Source organism: Camponotus floridanus, unplaced genomic scaffold, assembly GCF_003227725.1.
Source record: "Camponotus floridanus strain SB8 unplaced genomic scaffold, Cflo_v7.5 scaffold7, whole genome shotgun sequence".
NCBI lineage: Eukaryota > Metazoa > Arthropoda > Insecta > Hymenoptera > Formicidae > Camponotus > Camponotus floridanus.
This window is the reverse complement of record NW_020229838.1, coordinates 4,104,007-4,122,559: the sequence shown is the minus strand read 5'-3', so window position 1 is coordinate 4,122,559 and position 18,553 is coordinate 4,104,007. Positions and strand designations below refer to the sequence as shown.

The 18,553-nt window shown below is 28.7% G+C and overlaps 5 protein-coding genes across 6 annotated transcripts; 1 reads left to right on the top strand and 4 right to left on the bottom strand.

Annotated features, from left to right (window-relative positions):
- Positions 1 to 155: 155 nt before the first annotated feature.
- On the bottom strand, positions 156 to 1,755 carry LOC105251682 (transcription termination factor 3, mitochondrial). The gene is made up of 2 exons (XM_011258644.3): positions 562 to 1,755; positions 156 to 472 (listed from the first exon to the last, which is right to left on the bottom strand). Exons 1-2 carry the CDS (start codon positions 1,481 to 1,483, stop codon positions 195 to 197), a joined length of 1,200 nt encoding a protein of 399 aa, XP_011256946.1. The 5' UTR covers positions 1,484 to 1,755; the 3' UTR covers positions 156 to 194.
- A 346-nt stretch (positions 1,756 to 2,101) lies between these two features.
- LOC105251683 (transmembrane protein 18) lies at positions 2,102 to 6,352 on the bottom strand. Its single transcript, XM_011258645.3, has 5 exons — positions 5,889 to 6,352; positions 3,732 to 3,849; positions 3,591 to 3,645; positions 3,391 to 3,484; positions 2,102 to 3,291 (listed from the first exon to the last, which is right to left on the bottom strand). The coding sequence occupies exons 1-5, from the start codon at positions 5,955 to 5,957 to the stop codon at positions 3,151 to 3,153; spliced, it is 477 nt and encodes a 158-aa protein (XP_011256947.1). The 5' UTR covers positions 5,958 to 6,352; the 3' UTR covers positions 2,102 to 3,150.
- Positions 6,353 to 6,645: 293 nt separating this feature from the next.
- On the top strand, positions 6,646 to 9,187 carry LOC105251684 (probable proline--tRNA ligase, mitochondrial). Its single transcript, XM_011258646.3, has 6 exons — positions 6,646 to 6,879; positions 7,178 to 7,429; positions 7,918 to 8,179; positions 8,299 to 8,480; positions 8,605 to 8,817; positions 8,885 to 9,187. Exons 1-6 carry the CDS (start codon positions 6,769 to 6,771, stop codon positions 9,164 to 9,166), a joined length of 1,302 nt encoding a protein of 433 aa, XP_011256948.1. The 5' UTR covers positions 6,646 to 6,768; the 3' UTR covers positions 9,167 to 9,187.
- Positions 9,188 to 9,601: 414 nt separating this feature from the next.
- LOC105251686 (armadillo-like helical domain-containing protein 3) lies at positions 9,602 to 14,088 on the bottom strand. Its single transcript, XM_025413765.1, has 11 exons — positions 13,912 to 14,088; positions 13,396 to 13,584; positions 12,697 to 12,982; positions 12,452 to 12,585; positions 12,128 to 12,338; positions 11,596 to 11,890; positions 11,253 to 11,470; positions 10,778 to 11,010; positions 10,545 to 10,671; positions 10,167 to 10,441; positions 9,602 to 9,809 (listed from the first exon to the last, which is right to left on the bottom strand). Exons 2-11 carry the CDS (start codon positions 13,540 to 13,542, stop codon positions 9,717 to 9,719), a joined length of 2,019 nt encoding a protein of 672 aa, XP_025269550.1. The 5' UTR covers positions 13,543 to 13,584; positions 13,912 to 14,088; the 3' UTR covers positions 9,602 to 9,716.
- An 801-nt stretch (positions 14,089 to 14,889) lies between these two features.
- Positions 14,890 to 17,845, bottom strand: LOC105251687 (probable sulfite oxidase, mitochondrial). Of its 2 annotated transcripts, none has more exons than XM_011258649.3 (8): positions 17,681 to 17,845; positions 16,886 to 17,515; positions 16,597 to 16,783; positions 16,391 to 16,516; positions 15,976 to 16,168; positions 15,689 to 15,889; positions 15,374 to 15,433; positions 14,890 to 15,284 (listed from the first exon to the last, which is right to left on the bottom strand). In XM_011258649.3, exons 1-8 carry the CDS (start codon positions 17,716 to 17,718, stop codon positions 15,043 to 15,045), a joined length of 1,677 nt encoding a protein of 558 aa, XP_011256951.2. In that variant the 5' UTR covers positions 17,719 to 17,845; the 3' UTR covers positions 14,890 to 15,042. The 2 variants fall into 2 exon arrangements, with proteins under 2 accessions (XP_011256951.2, XP_011256952.2); XM_011258650.3 differs by lacking the exon at positions 17,681 to 17,845 and having other exon boundaries at positions 14,895 to 15,284; positions 16,886 to 17,277; positions 17,364 to 17,515.
- Between the last annotated feature and the right edge of the window lie 708 nt (positions 17,846 to 18,553).

The following is an 18,553-nucleotide window of genomic DNA, read 5'->3' as shown; positions in this document are numbered from 1 at the left end:
AGATGACGATAAAATAATATTATATTCATAAAAAATTATCTGTATATGTACATAAAATTATTTGTATATGTACATAAAAAAAAACAAAAATATATAAAAGGAAATCAAACAGTGATATAAAAATAGAAATAAATTGAGAATATGTAAATGCAACTTATAAATCAACATTTATTTATATCACAACATTACTAGAATTAAAATGTTTTTAAAAATGCATTGTAAACATCGACAGATGTTTTTGCGATATTTATACAAAACTCTGCATCTGTACCACTGATTAAGGTTTTTGGTGAAACATACATTGGTTTAGAAGGATCGTATTGTGCTTTTTTCATTTCCACCAAAAATGAGTGTCTTTGTTGAAGTCTAGTTTTTCTACAGAGTAAAATGTGTGGCATTTTTACAAGAAGATTATGTTGCAATTGCATTTCATCGTGAGCATATTGAAATACAGCAAATAATTTTTCACGATCTGAAAATACAATTAAACAAATGATCAGATAAATCTTATACTTATAAATTCTGAGATTTTATATTATATTAATATATATTAATATATACTTTTCACCCATATCCTAGGTAGAGTAAGAAGCAATTGTTTTCTTTGTTTTTCATTGAAATCCATATCTTCTTTAATAGTCATTGTATTTTCCATTAAGTGTGACATCTTATATGTGATTACATTTGAGGCCTTGACTGTCAAGATTCTTACTTCGTTACCGCTAAGTTTGAAATTACTTTGAAAATAGCCAAGCCTGCCGTCTATATCCTTTGTGCTGTACAACAACCACTTGGGATTTTTGCAGATTATAGTCTTTATCGAATCAATGTTAAATTCATGAGCTCTCAAATATCTTATTCTTGTGTGAAGATCGTCCATGTCTTCCTTCAAGATGTTGGGATTCTTTGTAAGAAAATCGCCCAAATAATCAGCAGGTACGCCACAATCGTGCAGAAATGTTATGTATGGTTTTATATCGCGATCAAAGTCAAGAGTAAGGATATAATTCAACATTCCCTTCTTTGATTCAATTTTGTATAGACTGACCCCGAGTTTTACCAGCTCTTGGATCGTACGAGATTTGTTGGCGTACTTTGCAAAGGTAAAAGTCGGAGTAAGATATGGACCAATATCCGATATATCTTCGGTGCACGTGTCCAGAGGATTCGGTAACGTTACATCCTGATCGTCGAGAAAATCTTCACTAGGCAAATTAGTAATAGTTGGTTGAATATGACGAGGCGCAGTTGTGTTTACGTTTTCGTTTAGGTTATGCCTAGATTTCCACGTATAATTCTCATTATCGGCTTTTGTACATTCCGATGAAATATTCGAGTCGAAAATTGTAACATTGGTGCCACTTTTATCATGTTCCTTCGGCAAACACTGGTTGAACCCGTTACTTTTCGAAACGAACCGGGTGATTAAATTTGCGACTGGTCGTGATATTGACACGAGTGAATAGCATCGTTGAAGTGGCATGTCCAATATTTACAATTATGTAGAATAATTAAAATAAAAGATGACAGTTTTTACACGTACATATACTCAAGTATTCTTAATGTACAACTATCATACACTCTTGGCTATTTTTCAACAATACACTACATTTATTTTATATGCATTATATCACATTGTTATATCGCGTCCAAAGAACCCATACAAACACATGTGGTCCGCATGAGGCGCCTCCGTAAAACAGGAATGTTGAACTACGAAGCCGCAGAGGAATTTTTTCAGTAGATGACAGGCTATTTAATTGGTTTCGTTCTGAGCTATATCGGTAACAAAATCTGCAATGCAGCAATTCTTTTTAATTTTTTAAATCCATTTGATATGTAAGTAGGAAAAACCTGTTTTTCTTTTTCTATTTAACAAATGGGAAACAAACTCTTTCAATAATAAATATCAAAGATGCAGATTCCGAGAAAAATTATTTATGAAATATAAATATGCATATTTATGAAATATATAATTATAAAAAGATGTAGCATAAGAAATAAAATAAAAAATGCAGTTACTTCTTATTTATTCTGTTGATAATTTATTGATTCCTAAGCAATGCTATATTAATAGCAAATGAAAAATGACATTGCACCTTTACATAAATGATTGACGTACATATTGATTGCAAGAATGTATAAAGTTCATGAATGTATAATTAATGAGATGCAATTTGTTGAGTCAGCACGTGCATCACGTAGAAAAGGAAGAACAAAAAATGCGACGCAGCAAAAATGCGATAATATGTAAACAAGTATTTTATTATCTTAAAATGATGAAACGCATGTTAAATATAAAAGCGGCAAGGTAATACGTATCAATTTACATTAATATACAATTCAGGCAATACAACACTCTTTGGAGTTACTGTTTCTTTCTCAAAAGCACTTTTAATTCAAAAAACTATTTGCACACACATATACACACACATACGTACACATTTGTAGATTTATATATATATTCATTCATTTATTCTCGCACATGTACGCATATCCATACAAATTTTGTGTACTAGGACCCTTAATTATGTGTTATTTCTTTACAGCAGAGTTATTATAGTAAAATTGAAAGTGTAATAATGTATATCCACTATGTGTTAGGTAATAAGTACATTAATTATAATACATTAAGAACACTTTGATTTACAATCTGGATCTTAATATCAATCTGAATCTTAATATCAAAAAAAACGGAAATGAACTCGGAATGTTCATTAAAATAATAACATATTTAGCCATATTATCATACATGCTTATCTGTTATTATTGTTTATACTGATTTTCTCTCCAATTTTGTTTCCTAAAGTCATCGAATGGTTTAATTTCGTAAAATTGTAATACGGCACAATAAGATACATTTTAACGGAAAGTTTGACTAGGCAACTCTGATGTGTTATTCTGTGTGATTGCACAAATAAATGTATTTTTTTTCTTCGTTAGGTTAATTAACGTTTTTTTTGCGTTTGAGATCGGAGCGATCATCGAATTGACAATGGCAAAGTATACACAGCACTCTGTGAGACTATCTAGCTGTAAGTCAATGTAGATATATAATCTGCACTTTGTCCTTAAATTAAATAAAATATATGCCCTGCGCTTTCTCTTGTTCTCGTATTCCACTGTTTATGACTAGATGGCTGATGAATTTTATTCGTGTTTCGGTCGCGTTATCATCAGTTGTTTGCCGTTCGTCGTTTCTCCATTTAACTGACGATTTTTTGCCCGTTGTCGTAATTGTGCTCGTCTTAGGCTTGTCATTAATTGACTTGATTGATAGAGCCAACTAGCCTGAAAAATTGTTTGCAATAGTCATATAGTTAAATGTCAAAAGATAAAGTTAATCAATCTCAAGGTAAATATAGTATTTTTAATATTACATGTACTTACCACCATAATCATACAATTAATTAAAATAGGTACAGAGAAGACAACAGATATAAATAAACCCTTGGAATCAAAGTATTGCTGTCTAGAAAATACCCTGTAAAAATCATGAACAAATTATTAAGTTAAAATTTAGTACAAATCTAGAAGAATAAATTGGTTTATGTTGCATGTGAAGTGCTTCAGCTAAAATTAATACATACATCCAATTTGTTGCTGCAATCTCGTTAATGCTTTCTGAGAAATAAACCAGAAGTACTGAAACAGAAAGAGAGAAAGAGAGATAATTTTATAAAATGTTCTAGAAATAGAATTGCAATAACTATAGCAAAATAAACTCTTACATAGTACAAGAAACAAAATTATCTGAAAATTTGCATGATTCCTTGTCATTAACGCAGTCATTGTGATGACTATGTGAAAAATAATTAAGGCAGCTAGCCATGGATCTCTCCAATCAATCTGCAACAATATATTTATACAAAATTTGTTTATATCAATCTTGGAAAAAAAATTGATATTAAAATTAATAATAGAAAAAAGTTTCTCTAGAAAAAATATTTAATTTTCACACTTATTATCTATTAAAATCTTTTTTTATTTTTGAATGAAGAAAAGTATATATTTCTCATTCCCTTTTCTAATCAAATTTAATCGCACAAATGAATGATAAACTCATTGAAAAAAAGAGACATGTGTAAAGAAACTGGTACGGTATGAAGTATAAAATTCGAAAGCACGAGATACAACTGTTTAAGAATGTCCAGAAATACTTTCTGGAGAACATAAGTCGACTGGAGGCGGAGGGAGGGACACGATGTTTCCACGAGACACGAGTCGCCCGATATAAGGCGCCCTTGAGAACGAAGGCGAACGTGACCAAAATAGAATATTAATATATGTAATCGGCGGTTCTCGAGCAACTTTCGGTAATTTCTTTGTAAGCTGATACGAAGCCAGACAAAACTTATATTTTATTTTCTCTCATGTTACATTTTAATCGTGTCTCGTCATGCACGCGCCACCCGATGATAAGATAAGTGCGCTATTGCCGTCAATTTAACTTGACATAACGTATACATACGCATTCACGAAACGAGCGACCGGCTGGATCGAAATGGAAAGTGAACGAGATCGCTAGTTAGGAATTTGGAATGAAACGTGAGAGTAATAAACGGTGTAACGTTTTACGCTTGATAATTCGGTATCCCCCTTTTTTACGTTATTACAATCTAGACAATTGCTAAATTGTACAATTTAAATAGCTCTGTCGTTCATTTTATTGTTGGTCGCACTTTGCACTTCATTTCTTTGTTTTTCCTTCTAGAAACTGAGCGTATCTATCTTATTGTTATTGTAAAAAAAATGTAATCTATTTTCACATATCTATTTCCACATATCTATTTTTAAATACTTTATCTTCTTGGAATTTTCTCTTTATCTCTCTACATTTTTTCCTCTTCTTTGAAAATTCCAAATGTATATTTTACACACAAAAGGTATAATATATCAAAGATATAATATATCAGTAACGTAAAGTTAAAAAGATCTATCTTTCTGATTATGATTTGTCGATTATGATTTGTCGATGTAACAAGAAAAAAATATTTAAAAAATACGATAAAAAAATATAATTGGAGAAATTCTTATACAAATTAGCGTTGCTCATTAATATACTTGACGCGTGGAATATATTATCACGATATAAAAAACTAATCGAAATTTTTCCTTCAGAAAAATAAAATTATGTAATATACACTGTCCAGTAGTCCTGCATTAAATTCCAGAATATAATCGTAATATGGAGATTTTACAAATTATTTAATATAATTTAATACAAGAGATTGCATGCTTTTATCTTTTACAAAACCTAACTTTAATTCTAGCATAAAACTTCTTTAATATCAATATCAACATTATCACGTTTAATAAGACGCTTGAACAGATAGAGAGAGAGAGAGAGAGAGGCACATATGCACATGTATGTATAAAACGTTGACATATGTTTATTTTCATGGTATTAAGGCCCGGTTGCACCAACGTTATTTTGGCTTTAAGCGAAACTTAAATATATACCTGTCTTTATTTATTTAGAAAGAAAGATAAAAGATAGACATATATTTAAATCTCGCTTAAATCCAAAATAATGTTAGAGCAACCCGGTCTAAGGCCCGATTGCACAAATGTCATTTTGGCTTTAATAAGCAAGGCTTAAATATGTGTCTGCTTTTATTTATTTAGAAAGAAAGATAAAGATAGACACGTATATAAGTCTCGCTTAAATCTAAAATAATAATATTGCTGCAACCTGGCCTAAACGAGACATTTCTGCCTCGCGTGTAATACACATACACGCGCGTGTCGTCCAAGTTTAATCGTTAATCGGTAAAAAACAGAAAAATGCGCGAACCTGTTATCGTAATGTGAAAATCGCTGAAAGACCGCACGATGAAATGACATAATAATAACAATAGAAAAAGATCAACTCGAGAGAGACTCACGCTCTGTAAAAAGGGCCAGATACCATCGATGCTGTCCGTGGCTATGAGCATCGGCTCGTGGCTTGACATTGTGGCGTTTGTACCGATGCACAGATTTTACAAATATGTATCGCACAGCGATGACGGCGAGAAGCCAGCAAAACGAGAGGACGAGAAGGCGAGCGCATTCGCGACGAAAATTCACGTACCGGCCACTTGCACGAATCACAACTAACTGCCGACTGCCGACCGACAATGACAACTAAACAGAGCGATGACGATGACTGATCGGTGCGATTGCGTTGTGCGATCGTCACAAACGGAATGTATGCATGTGTGCGCATACACGGAGCGTAGAGCACGCAAATCGGTGCAGGAACGCTACGAATAGTGTATGATGTGTATGTGACAGATGACAGATATGACGCAACAGGAGTATGACGGGCTAACTTCAAGCGGATCTGCTACAGCAATTTGACTTTAATGACCTCGTGCGGCGAAAGAATATAGTTTTATAGCGTTTTCGAGTCATCGATTCAATCGCTCCAGGATAGTTTACTAGACGTTACTGACCAATCACAGCTATTTTTCTGAAGAATGTAACCATACGTTGACCAATCATAGCCATTCTTCTGAAGAATGTAACCATATTATTGACCAATCACAGTCATTCTTATAGTAACTACCCTGGAGCGATTGAACCGACCACTCGAAAAGAAGTAACTAGTATCCCTAGAAGAGATTAGTGGTTTCTAGGGACACTAAAAACTAGGAAGTAACCTAACTAGGAAGGAACAGCTGATTTAAATTATATTTGCAAGTTTGGAAATTATCGCCGGTAACATTCATGTTTACCAATCAATGTATATGTTATTGTATATATTGACAAACATTTTCTACAATGGCAAGTAAAACAATGATTAATTTAAGTAGAATGTCCAAAATATTTCAACCTATGGCAACTGAATTATCCGATACTGGAGACAAAACAGAAATATCTCGAAGTCATAAGGTATGTCCTCTTTTTCCAACTTTAAATATCAATTAAAAAGAGGAGAAACTCTTAACGATTTATCTAGATAAATCTTTCAATTTTTCTTTTAAAAGATGCATATTACGAATATATAATTTCCTATTCAATATAATAACAATCTAGTAAAAATTGTTAAAGACTGGCATTTCTTTTAACAAATTAAGTTCCAAATATATATTTTGATATATTCTATTAAAATTCCATTAAGCCAAGTTTTCTTGACTTGACGTATTTGCATTTTCAACTGCTTTTTTTGTAAATTTAATTGTAATTTCAGTTAATGATTAAGTATGGAATTATTAAACCATGTAATGTTGGCATGTATGCACTATTGCCATTGGGAATGCGAGTCTTAAATAAGCTTATAAATCTTGTGGATAAAGAAATGACAAATCTTGGTGCAGAAAAGATATTACTTCCAGCATTAACTTCTACCTCGCTATGGAAAAAAACTAACAGATATGACTCTAATAAAAACGAATTATTTACAATTAAAGATAGGCATGAGAAAGAATACATATTAAGCCCAGTAAGTAAGAAAACATCTATATCATATTTTTATTTGATTAAAAATTGCTTAAAGAAAAATATATCAATATTATTATTACAATATATTAATGTACATAATTGAATAAAAAATAGATTTTAATCTTAACATATATTAAATTTTAGCTATTAGCTAGTCAAAAATAAAATTTCTGCAAGAAAATATTTTGGTGCAAAAAATATATTAATTTTCTGCCTTAAATTTTATTTTAAATATAGTTACTAATTTGTTTTTGTTAATTAAAAACTAAAAAAATATAATAACAGTGGTAACTAAATTAATTATTAACAATTATTTTGAAAATTAATAATTATATTTCAAAATTATATATAATTCTCTTTAAATGTATTTGATTAATATGAGAAGTTTTTTGCACTAGTGCTAAATAATATGCTAGATAAATGTGGATTAAATGATGTTATTTTATTCATATAAAATATGTACCTTTGAATATTCCTATGTTATTATAGACATATGAAGAAGCTATCTGTGACTTAATATCATCAACAGGATCTCTTTCAACTAAATTATTACCTTTGAGGTTATATCAAATTTCTAGCAAATGGCGAGACGAAATGAAACCACGGCTTGGTTTTCTACGAAGCAGAGAATTTATTATGAAAGACTTGTATACATTTGATACTAATTTGGATAATGCACAATATACATATGATCTAGTTTGCGAGTCTTACAATAATATTTTTAAACAGATTGGTATAAAATATGAAAAAGGTGTGCATAACATATTTCTATTTTATACATATTTCTAATTTATGAAATCTACATAATCTATATATAAAATTTAAAAAATCTATGACAAATTAAAAAATTATTTAATAATTTATTAAAAGTCATAGGAGATGTAGGAACAATTGGAGGCTTAATATCACATGAATATCATTATATATCTAATATTGGCGAAGATGTTATACTTCAGTGTCCTTCATGCTATTTTTCTATTAATCAAACTATTTCTAAGACGACAAATTGCCCACAGTGTAAAAACGAATTACAGCGACATATTGCTGCTGAGGTAATATAGAAGTTTTTGAGGATTTATATGTACTTCTGCTTTGCTTAATTGATGTAGAAAACAGATATAAGCATGCAAATATCACAAAAAAATAAATATGCACACTACATCATAATGATTGCAGATAGGGCACACATTTTTATTAAATATTAAATATTCACAACCATTAAAAGCAATGTATGTGGAGCAAAATGAATTGAAACCTGTGGTAATGGGTTGTTTTGGTCTAGGATTAAGTCGTATCATTATGTTAACTATTGAAATTTTATCCACAATTAATGAGATAAGATGGCCAGTGAAATTAGCACCATATACAGTATGCATTATACCACCAAAGGTAATAATAAATGCAGTTTTTTCATTTAAAAATCATGCTTTATTATATGCCAAATTATTGTTCACAGGCTGGTAGTAAAGAAGAAAACTCATCTAAATATATCGAGCAATTGTCTGAAATTCTCTGCAAACGCGATATCGATACAGTATTGGATGATCGTACACATTTAACGATTGGAAAACGATTTGTACTTGCTCGTGCATTAGGCTTTCCTTATATAATTATTATTGGCAAAGCTTCAACTAGATCGATACCTTCATTCGAAGTTCATGATATAAACAATTCAGTTACTAATGAATTATCATTGGAACAAATAAATCATTATTTTGACAATATAAATTTTAAATAGACATTTAAAGAAGACATGTACAGTATATATTTAGAAAATAAAATTGATATAATGTATATTATCTAAATTTTTTATATATATTTATTACATATTTGTAATAAATATTTTCTATTTATATTTATGTTTTATTTATTTATTTTTTATCATATATAACATGTTTAAAGTAAATTTTTAGTAAAATGTACGATCATTGAAAAAAAGAAAATTTATTGATATATTTAACTATAAGTATTTATTCATATATTTACCATAAGTATTCATATTTAACTATAAGTATTCATATGTACATGCTAATACATAGATTGTTGACTTCAATTTTGTAAATAATAAAATTAAATTCATGTAAATTGTTTTCATAAACATGAATATTTCAGAAAATTTCTTGCTTCTAATATCATAATAATATCATCCTAATATCATAATAATCAGTATAAGATCAGGAACCTTAAATAATTTAGAACAGAAACTGGGATGCATGGTACAAGGATATATTATAATAACAGTAATAGCCACAATGTTGAAAATATATTGCAATATACATACTCTTACATTATGAAATATTTGAAAGTTCTTCTAATATACTTTGCGTATCTAAGGTATTAAGATCTATCGAAGCCCGGGTATCTACTATTACACCAGTTACCTGAAAATGTTTAAAATAATACTTGCATATAATTTTTCTGAAAATATAACTATACATATATATAACAAATTTTATTGAAATAATTTTTAGAAATAATAATTTTAATATGAATTAAAATAAGTTCAAATATTGTTTTATATATATATAAAGACAACAATACAAATAATATAATATATAAAATTATTACATAAAGTTTATGTTATTTGCATGTGTTTCATGCTGTATGAACCTTATCTGTTATCTTTTATATTATATAATGTAAAAGACAACAGATAAGGTTCATACAGCATGAAATATACAAACTATATAAACTTTACACATGTAATAATTTTATATATTATTTATATTTGTAATTACCATTTCTTCAAAAAATGCAGTATGATTAGGCTTTTCTGAATATCTCTCATATTGATCCAGATTATCTTGCAATTTTAAAGCAAGACTGTCATAATTCTGTATTATGATAGCTAGAATTTGTTGTTCCGTTGGTGTCGACAAGCTTTCTTTCGCTAGCCATGCAGCTATCTTTGGAGGAAAATGATTTACTATATCTCTCACATTCACAAGAGAATTTGTTAATTTAAGTGCATGTTCTTTGTACTCGTACGATTCACTAGTCGAATATCTCAGTGCTAAAATATTTTCATATAAAATATCATATATTTTATATTTTAAACATATATATCTTTTACTTATAATCTTATAAAGATTTTTACATTATTATTAACCACTTACCCATAGCATTTAAATTGGTAAAGATAAGCCTCATACGAATAATTTCATAAAATAATTCATCATAACTATTGGGTGATGACAGGAATGTATCAGCATATGTAATGAAAAAGTTTAAAATGTTTACCACCTGTTTTGAAGAGTAACAAAGGTATTATGTTAAAAATTATATGTTCAATTATATAAATTCAACTATATAAATTTTGTGTGCTCTATCTATATAAATTATTCTTTACCTGAATAGCTAACGGAAATATGTTCATTTTCTTAATGAGGTGACTTTCGTGTGTTGTTAAAAATTTTAGCAAATTGATTAGTGCAGTCCAAAGATCTCGCCACTGATAACCAAGTCTGACACGACATCTCTTTTGATAACATAGCAGTCTTTGTAGAACGCCGATACATTGATGATATAATTCGAGTGGAAATTTCTTCATCATATGCGATGTTATGAATTCAACAAGCAGATCTATAATTAATAAATAAGATACACATACAATACATATCTTTGCAAGTATATGTTATGATGGAAAACAAAGAAAGGATTATTTATTATAACTCATTCAAAATAAAGTCTAAGTAATATAATAACTTATTAGTTTAATAAAATTTTGTATTATTAAAGTAACCCTTTTTATTTGATTCTTACTTTATGATATTTCTAAAAAAACCATGCTCTGCACTCTTAAAACATATATTAAGAGAAAATACCGAGTAATGTAGCTGCAAGTGGTTGAGCAGGTGCTACTTTGTCTTGTAATTTTCTATGATGCATAGGTACCCTATGTAATTGAACTCTGAATGCCAAGTTTGCATCATGCATCAAACTGTTTGCATATTGATCCTCTGCAATACAGCTTAGTATCAAGAAACATAATTTCACGTTATTCATTATAGCCTCAGTTCTAATGACTTGCATAACTATTGAACTGTAATACAAATAAATATCAAATATATAGTTATCAAATAGCAAATTATTAAATGTATGTTTATACTTAAGCACATGAATGCATAAATATGTATATTTTATGTGTTTATTTATTTTTTCTCTTACCAGTACTGTAGAAAAGTCGCTAATAAATTAAATGGTTGAGACGTAACATCAGGTAGCGAAGCGCCAGGAGCTACCGCGTTCGGGCCCAATGTATTATTCGGTGACGGAGGTGCACTGGTATCGCTTTGCGTATAGGCCAGAGTAGTTACAAAATTACGATTCAAGTGTGTAGCCTCGTACAGAGCTAAAAGTAAAGCATTATTCGCGCGAACTTGTTGTGTTTTTGCTTCTTCTTCTCCAATAAACATGCTACCGACTATACTAGTCAAAGAGGATAACCAAGAAGCTTGTATCTCTGGAAATATATTGATTATTGCAATGAGAAATGTTTATATATATGTTGTACAATATCAATATAGAAAAAGTCCTGTAGAGAAGTTATCTAGTCTTCTATCATAATGATTTAATATATCTGGCATCTTTTTTTTTGTCTAAGATATATTAAAATTAAATTACACAAAATTTCATGAGAAATTGGTGAAAAAGATTTCTAATTAGAAGAAAGAAATTATACTATTATATTTTACAATACCTGCTCTTTGTTGAGCGAATTGTCGACAAAACTCCGTTAATGAGCCTGATATAGCTTGTCCGTATCCATTGAGAGCTAGTTCATCATCCAAAATTGACAATTTAACAATATATGGATTTGCACTCTCATATTTTCTATAGTTGACTAGAAGTGTTAATAATAAAACCACATCATGACCATGGCGATTCCTACTAGCTGTATCTCTCAATAACTGCAATATAACATTAAATATAAATTTTACATTAGAATACAACTCTTTTTACATAAAATTTATACAAATTTTATGTAAAAAAATGATGTGATTTATAAATAACTCTAATATACCTGAATTAATGATTCAAAAACACTGTTTAGCATTACATATTCCAATAAGGTATTTTGGCTGATATTGTCCATACCAGTAACTATTATTAATAATAATTTCAGGCACAAAGCTTTCAAACTATCAGGATATTCACCTAAAAGAATCAATTTTTTTCTCATTATTCTGCTACCCAATCTTTTTTTTTCTAATTAAGATATATAAATGTTTATAATTAAATCGTTATTCATTTATATCTCTCTCATACCTGTTAAAAAATTATTGCAATGTTGCATTAATGTTGTCATTCTCTGTTCTGCAGAATCAAACCCTACTAAAATGTCTATTAAGTTAAACCCATAGTCTCCTTGATTAGCTTTTTTGTACATAGATTGGATAACTGCTGCTAAAGTTTGCAATGCATATACTATTCTAAATGGATGTTCATCAACTAATGTATCGACACAATGGCATACTAATGCATTCAGATTTTCTTTACTAGCATTTAATTGTTCTGATGTCATATGCAAGATTTCATTCTCAATATGAGGTACCTACAATATTATATTCATCTTTATTTATATATACATACATATATATATATATATATATATATATATATTCTCTAATAAGAAATAAAATTTATCAATAACAATTTAATATATTAAATGATTTATATATATCAAAAATATATAAACTTGAATTCATAATTTTTATCTTTATACATTACATAAAATATGTTATAGTTATTTAATAAGTCGTATTAGTTATTAACAATCGAAAGTATTCATACATGAACAATAATAATTAAGTTTTAATAATTAAAGTCCACAAAATTCATAAATGATAACAAAGTACAAATCAAGATTAAATAGATTACTTGTTGGAATTATTAACGCACATGTACACATTAGTTCTTAATAAAAATATATAGTATAAAAATATATATATAGTAAAAGATATATACCATGGGTTTAATAAGAAACAATTCATTCCAAAAATTTGGATGAGCTAAGGTTAAATCTTCACCTTTGAAGAAACTCTCGTAGATTGGTACTAGTTTGCATTTGTGTTGACGTTTGGCACCAGAGCCACTTCTTTTTCTCATAGCCATTTATATAGCAAATTATTTTTTACTGTTCATACTTAATAAAACCTAAGAACATGTATAACATTTAAGAATAATTTTTCCATATAATATGAATACATATAGAATCTCAAACAGTGCATTGAACTTTTTAAGAGTTACTTTTCAAAAAAGATTAAAAGAAAATATCTAACTTGTATTTAACTTGTTTTGTTACAATTAATAAAAATATTTAACTTTATATATTTATTTATTAATGTCTAAAAAATTTTAGTGACATCAAGCAATTAATATATATCTTTATAAAATTTATAATTTACATTAATGTGAAATTATAGAATGATGAGAAAAAGAGACAGATAAAGAGAAAGATCATTCAATATATAAAATTCTTACCAATTTCTTTAAATTTAATAATTCAACAACTATAATGAATATAATTTATAATATCGCGTATGTAACGAATAATTATAATAGAATCGAAAACATCATTTATATCCAAAATTATCTGTTGGAAAAATATTTCAAGGTTAGAACTTGTGTGTGTGTCAGCCAGAATGCAACCTGCTTGAATTAACCTCAAACTTAGAATATCGAGAATCTTGTCTAGCAAAGACTCGAACCTTGCGTAGCAAAGATGCAAACCCCGTTTAGCGGAGATTTGAACCCTATGTTTACAATTCATAATCGACAGAGAATTTAAATTTATAATCTAATTTGATCTAATCGACCGATTAAAATATGTTTATCAGATATAAGATTTATAAGATATTTAAAGATATGATTCGATAATAAATTCTATATTTGTTTATTTAAGCAATCTCTCATTACAGTAACAAATTTTATCTTCAAAATTATATCTCTACTATTGTTTATTAGGAAAAAGAATCTATTTGACAAGCGTAACAAATATTCAGATCATAATAAAATCTAAATATTCGTTTAGGAATTTTTTTCTGAATACATTTATAGATAATTTGTATAATATATAGAAATAATAAGAATAGACAAACATATTCTTATTTTATTCAGTTTTATTTAATGTAAAACATAATATACATAATAATGTACATTACATTTTTGATATATAAAATATAAATATACTATATAAATATAATATATCTGTATATATATTTTTTTTTCAAATAATCGAGTCTTTCCTTTTTGAAAAAAGTTAAAAGAACAAAAGTTATTATGTAAAAAAATTATAATTAAAAGAATTTATTTACTTTGTACTTTCTCATAAATATCAATAAATATCATTATAATATCAATCATTAATATCAACCTATAATATCATTCATTAATATCAACCTCATTAATATCAATCTCATTAATATCAATAATATAATAAATTCGATATTTTTGATTGTAATTAATCTGATAAATGATTTATCAATATAATCAATATAACATAGTACTATTATCTGGAATTTTGGCAATTATATAATTGCCACACCCAAATGATTAATTCATAAGATACAAGCTCAGATTACTTACTAGTCGAAAAAAGTAGCCAATTCATATTTATTGTTTTAATTGAATTTTAACTTTTTGATATGCATTGCAAAGTAATCCTCGAATATTATAAATATTAGCAAAGCTTTCAGGTTGAACATTATATGCTGAGTCAACTGCTTTTGCCCAAATTTCAATTTCATTAATATTCTTCTCAACTGGAAGTTCCACTCTCCATAATGACCAACTCCAGTATCGACCTTGCTTTGCTTGAAGATCTTCTACCAAATCTGCTGTATACCAAGTTTTTCCTTTAAACAAAATAAAAAATTTAATAATAAGAAACCATAAAAACAAAGAAAATAATAAGGATAATTCGAGCTTTTATTTTTTGCCTTACCTTTATCATTTGTTACATCGACACGGATTATTTTTCGACCACCACCAGACCATGCATAACCTGACAAAATTTATTTTATGAGTACTTTTGTAAAAAAAAAATAATTATATAGAGGTATAAATGCAACCAAAATAAGTAATATGACTAGCATAGTATACATAAATATAATATATATTTCAACTATTATATATATTATTTTCTTATGTTTGCAATATTCTATGATTACAATTGAATTTTAATTTCACGATTCAAGTTGAATGTTTGATTCAGAGATTCTGATACTCATTACATTTCATTATTATTTTTGTACTTTACCTTTTACTTGTATTTTTCCATTTTTTATTTCAACTACATCTGAATCTTGTGGATCGCATATCGCCGATATTACGGGCATTTCTTGTATCGCAGGCGATTTACTAAAATCTACATTATCCCAATTTGTACTCGGAGAGAATCCTTTATAATCACCCTGCTGCCATTGCGATTGACTTTCTTGCTTTGAAACGCAAATTTTATCTATCAAATAAATATTTTGAGTCATAAGCACATGAATTCAACAATTATATATAAATATACAATATTAGTCTTAAAATTTTCCATACTAAGCCATTTCACATTTCTCGCACCCACAACACCAGGAACGATTACTCTAATCGGGAATCCATGATCTCTGCTTAATGATTTACCATTCATTTCATATGCTAAAATCACATCTGCTCTTGGATCCATAGCTTTCGCGATTGGAATACTTGCACCATACGGTGCACCAGATGGATCTAAATCATATCCTTCAAACTGATGAAAAGATATCAATATTTTCAGAGAGAATTTTTAGTGCATTTTTAAGCGCAAATTATAGATTATTTACAAGTATATATACCAGAAATTAATTTAGAATATTCTATCAATAAAATACTTTGACACAAGCAATCAGAAGAAGAATAGCATTAATGTTTGCAGAACTTAATAACAATATTTCTATAAAAATTGTAAACTACTTTTTATTGAAAAAGATACCTGAATATGATTAAATGCATCTTCATTGATTCCCAAATCTCTTAATACATCACATAATCGTGCACCACTCCACGTGGCATTTCCAACCGCGCCTACATTCCAGTTAATTCCTTTCAACTTTTTTACCTATAAATAAAATGCTATATAAATATTGTTAATATTCTGAACAGAATTCTTAATGAACAGAATTCTTAATTTTTATATACCTTTGACATTTCTGATCGTCTATTTCCACCACACATGACAGCTGCTGTTATTGTGTGCTTGTCATACTTTTTTATTGCCTCAAAATCAAGTGTCTTTTTAATCTCCCCCTCTATAGCTAATTCTAATGTGTAATCTTTTAAATCTATTTCTGGAACTGGTAAATGATTTCTAACATAGAAGAGATCACTATATGTGAAAAAAGACATAATATCAATATAATAAAGTTTAAAATATAATATAAATTATATATAATAAAGAGAAAACTTAAATACCATATATAAAACTTACACTGGTGTAATAAAACTTTCAACTAACATCGAAGATGGTGGTTCTGCACAGAAAGGTTTATGGCCATTGATTATTAAAGCTTTATGTCTAGTAGGTTCATTTGCATATGCGTCATACAAATCATTCTTATTAGATTTAGCATCTTCTTCTGATATATTTCCTATTCTCATAGATTCTAATAATGAGTATATTTCAGGTGTATTGTGATTGGCAAAAATTGACCAGAAAGGATCAATTGAACCTCCTGCTGCCATCAAAATTTTTGAGGAACCACCTGGATGTTTGTCTACAAATTCTGTTATATCATATACTCCTTGTCTAAAGGTAACCCAAATACCATTTTCTTTATTATCATGTTTTCCTATTTCTTCCATAGTGTAGACCTTCATATCCTTTCGTAATTGACCACATTGTATATTTTGTGTTGCATTTAAAGTATAAATGTTCCTTTTATATTTAAAAACATAATAGGATATACCTAAAACTGATGCAGCTACAGCAACATATGGTGCATATGACGTAACAGATTTTTGTGTGTTTTTAGAAAATTTATATTTCTTCTCCGTGGAACATTGTTTGTATGTATTAGCATAATTCCTGACAACCACCTGTAACAATGGTATCTGCGATCTGAAATGAATTAATCAAAAGGTAATTCGTAAAGTTTTTAAATTTTTTATATATCTACACACATATTTACATGTATAATTTAATAATATACTATCAAAAATAATACACTATTAATTAACAGACACAATAGTCCTTAAATAATAAAAATAATATGTATATGAATACCTTCGTCTTTCACAAAATATTTTCGAATGTAAATTCATATTAGTTTGTAAATGAATTATTTATTTAATATTTAAAACTCTCGTCAACAATGCAATATCAATTAATCTTATGTACGATCTATTAACACTTTGCAAGAGATGTACATAAAATGTATAAAGTATAATGAAGTAAATAAATAAATCTATAAAATATGATGTATCTTATCTTATCTTATGATATAAAAAATGAATTAAAATAAAAAAAAATAAAAAAAGCCTTTTGCAGAGTGTTGTTAAGTGAACAATGAACATACACCGGCGTACTTTATGATATCAATTTTTTTTGTTATTTTTCTAAGGATGCTTGTGACTCAGCAAAATAATTGGGTATGTATGTGTATTTATTTATATATTCAAAAGAATGTCCCCGATCTGAAAAAGTGATTTAGCATATAAATCTAATCTCATTAATGTAATCAGCTGATTAGAAGGGGTTAGGATGATTCTGTCAAATCTGTCAAATAGAAAAAAATTTTTTGAACTTTAAAAATTCCCTATTCGATAGCCAATTACGTAACATTAGATCTGTTCGTATAAAGTCTGGTGCAGACAGGACGCGTCAACAGTGAGCAACCAATCAGCGAATTAGTTCAATGGGGATCTAGGCTGCGTTCGGAAATATCATCCGAATGCCTTCGGGTATCATTTTATCCTTGTTGTTCACCGAATGTTAAACAAGGATAAAATGATACCCAAGTACACTGCGCGACAACGATTCGTTCCGTGGTCCCTCTCGCGGGGCAAGGGGAGCGTAGCCTCTAACCAATCAGCCACTGCCACGCTGCCAGCTGATTGGTCACTTCTACGCTCCCCTTGCCCCGCGAGAGAGGAGCCA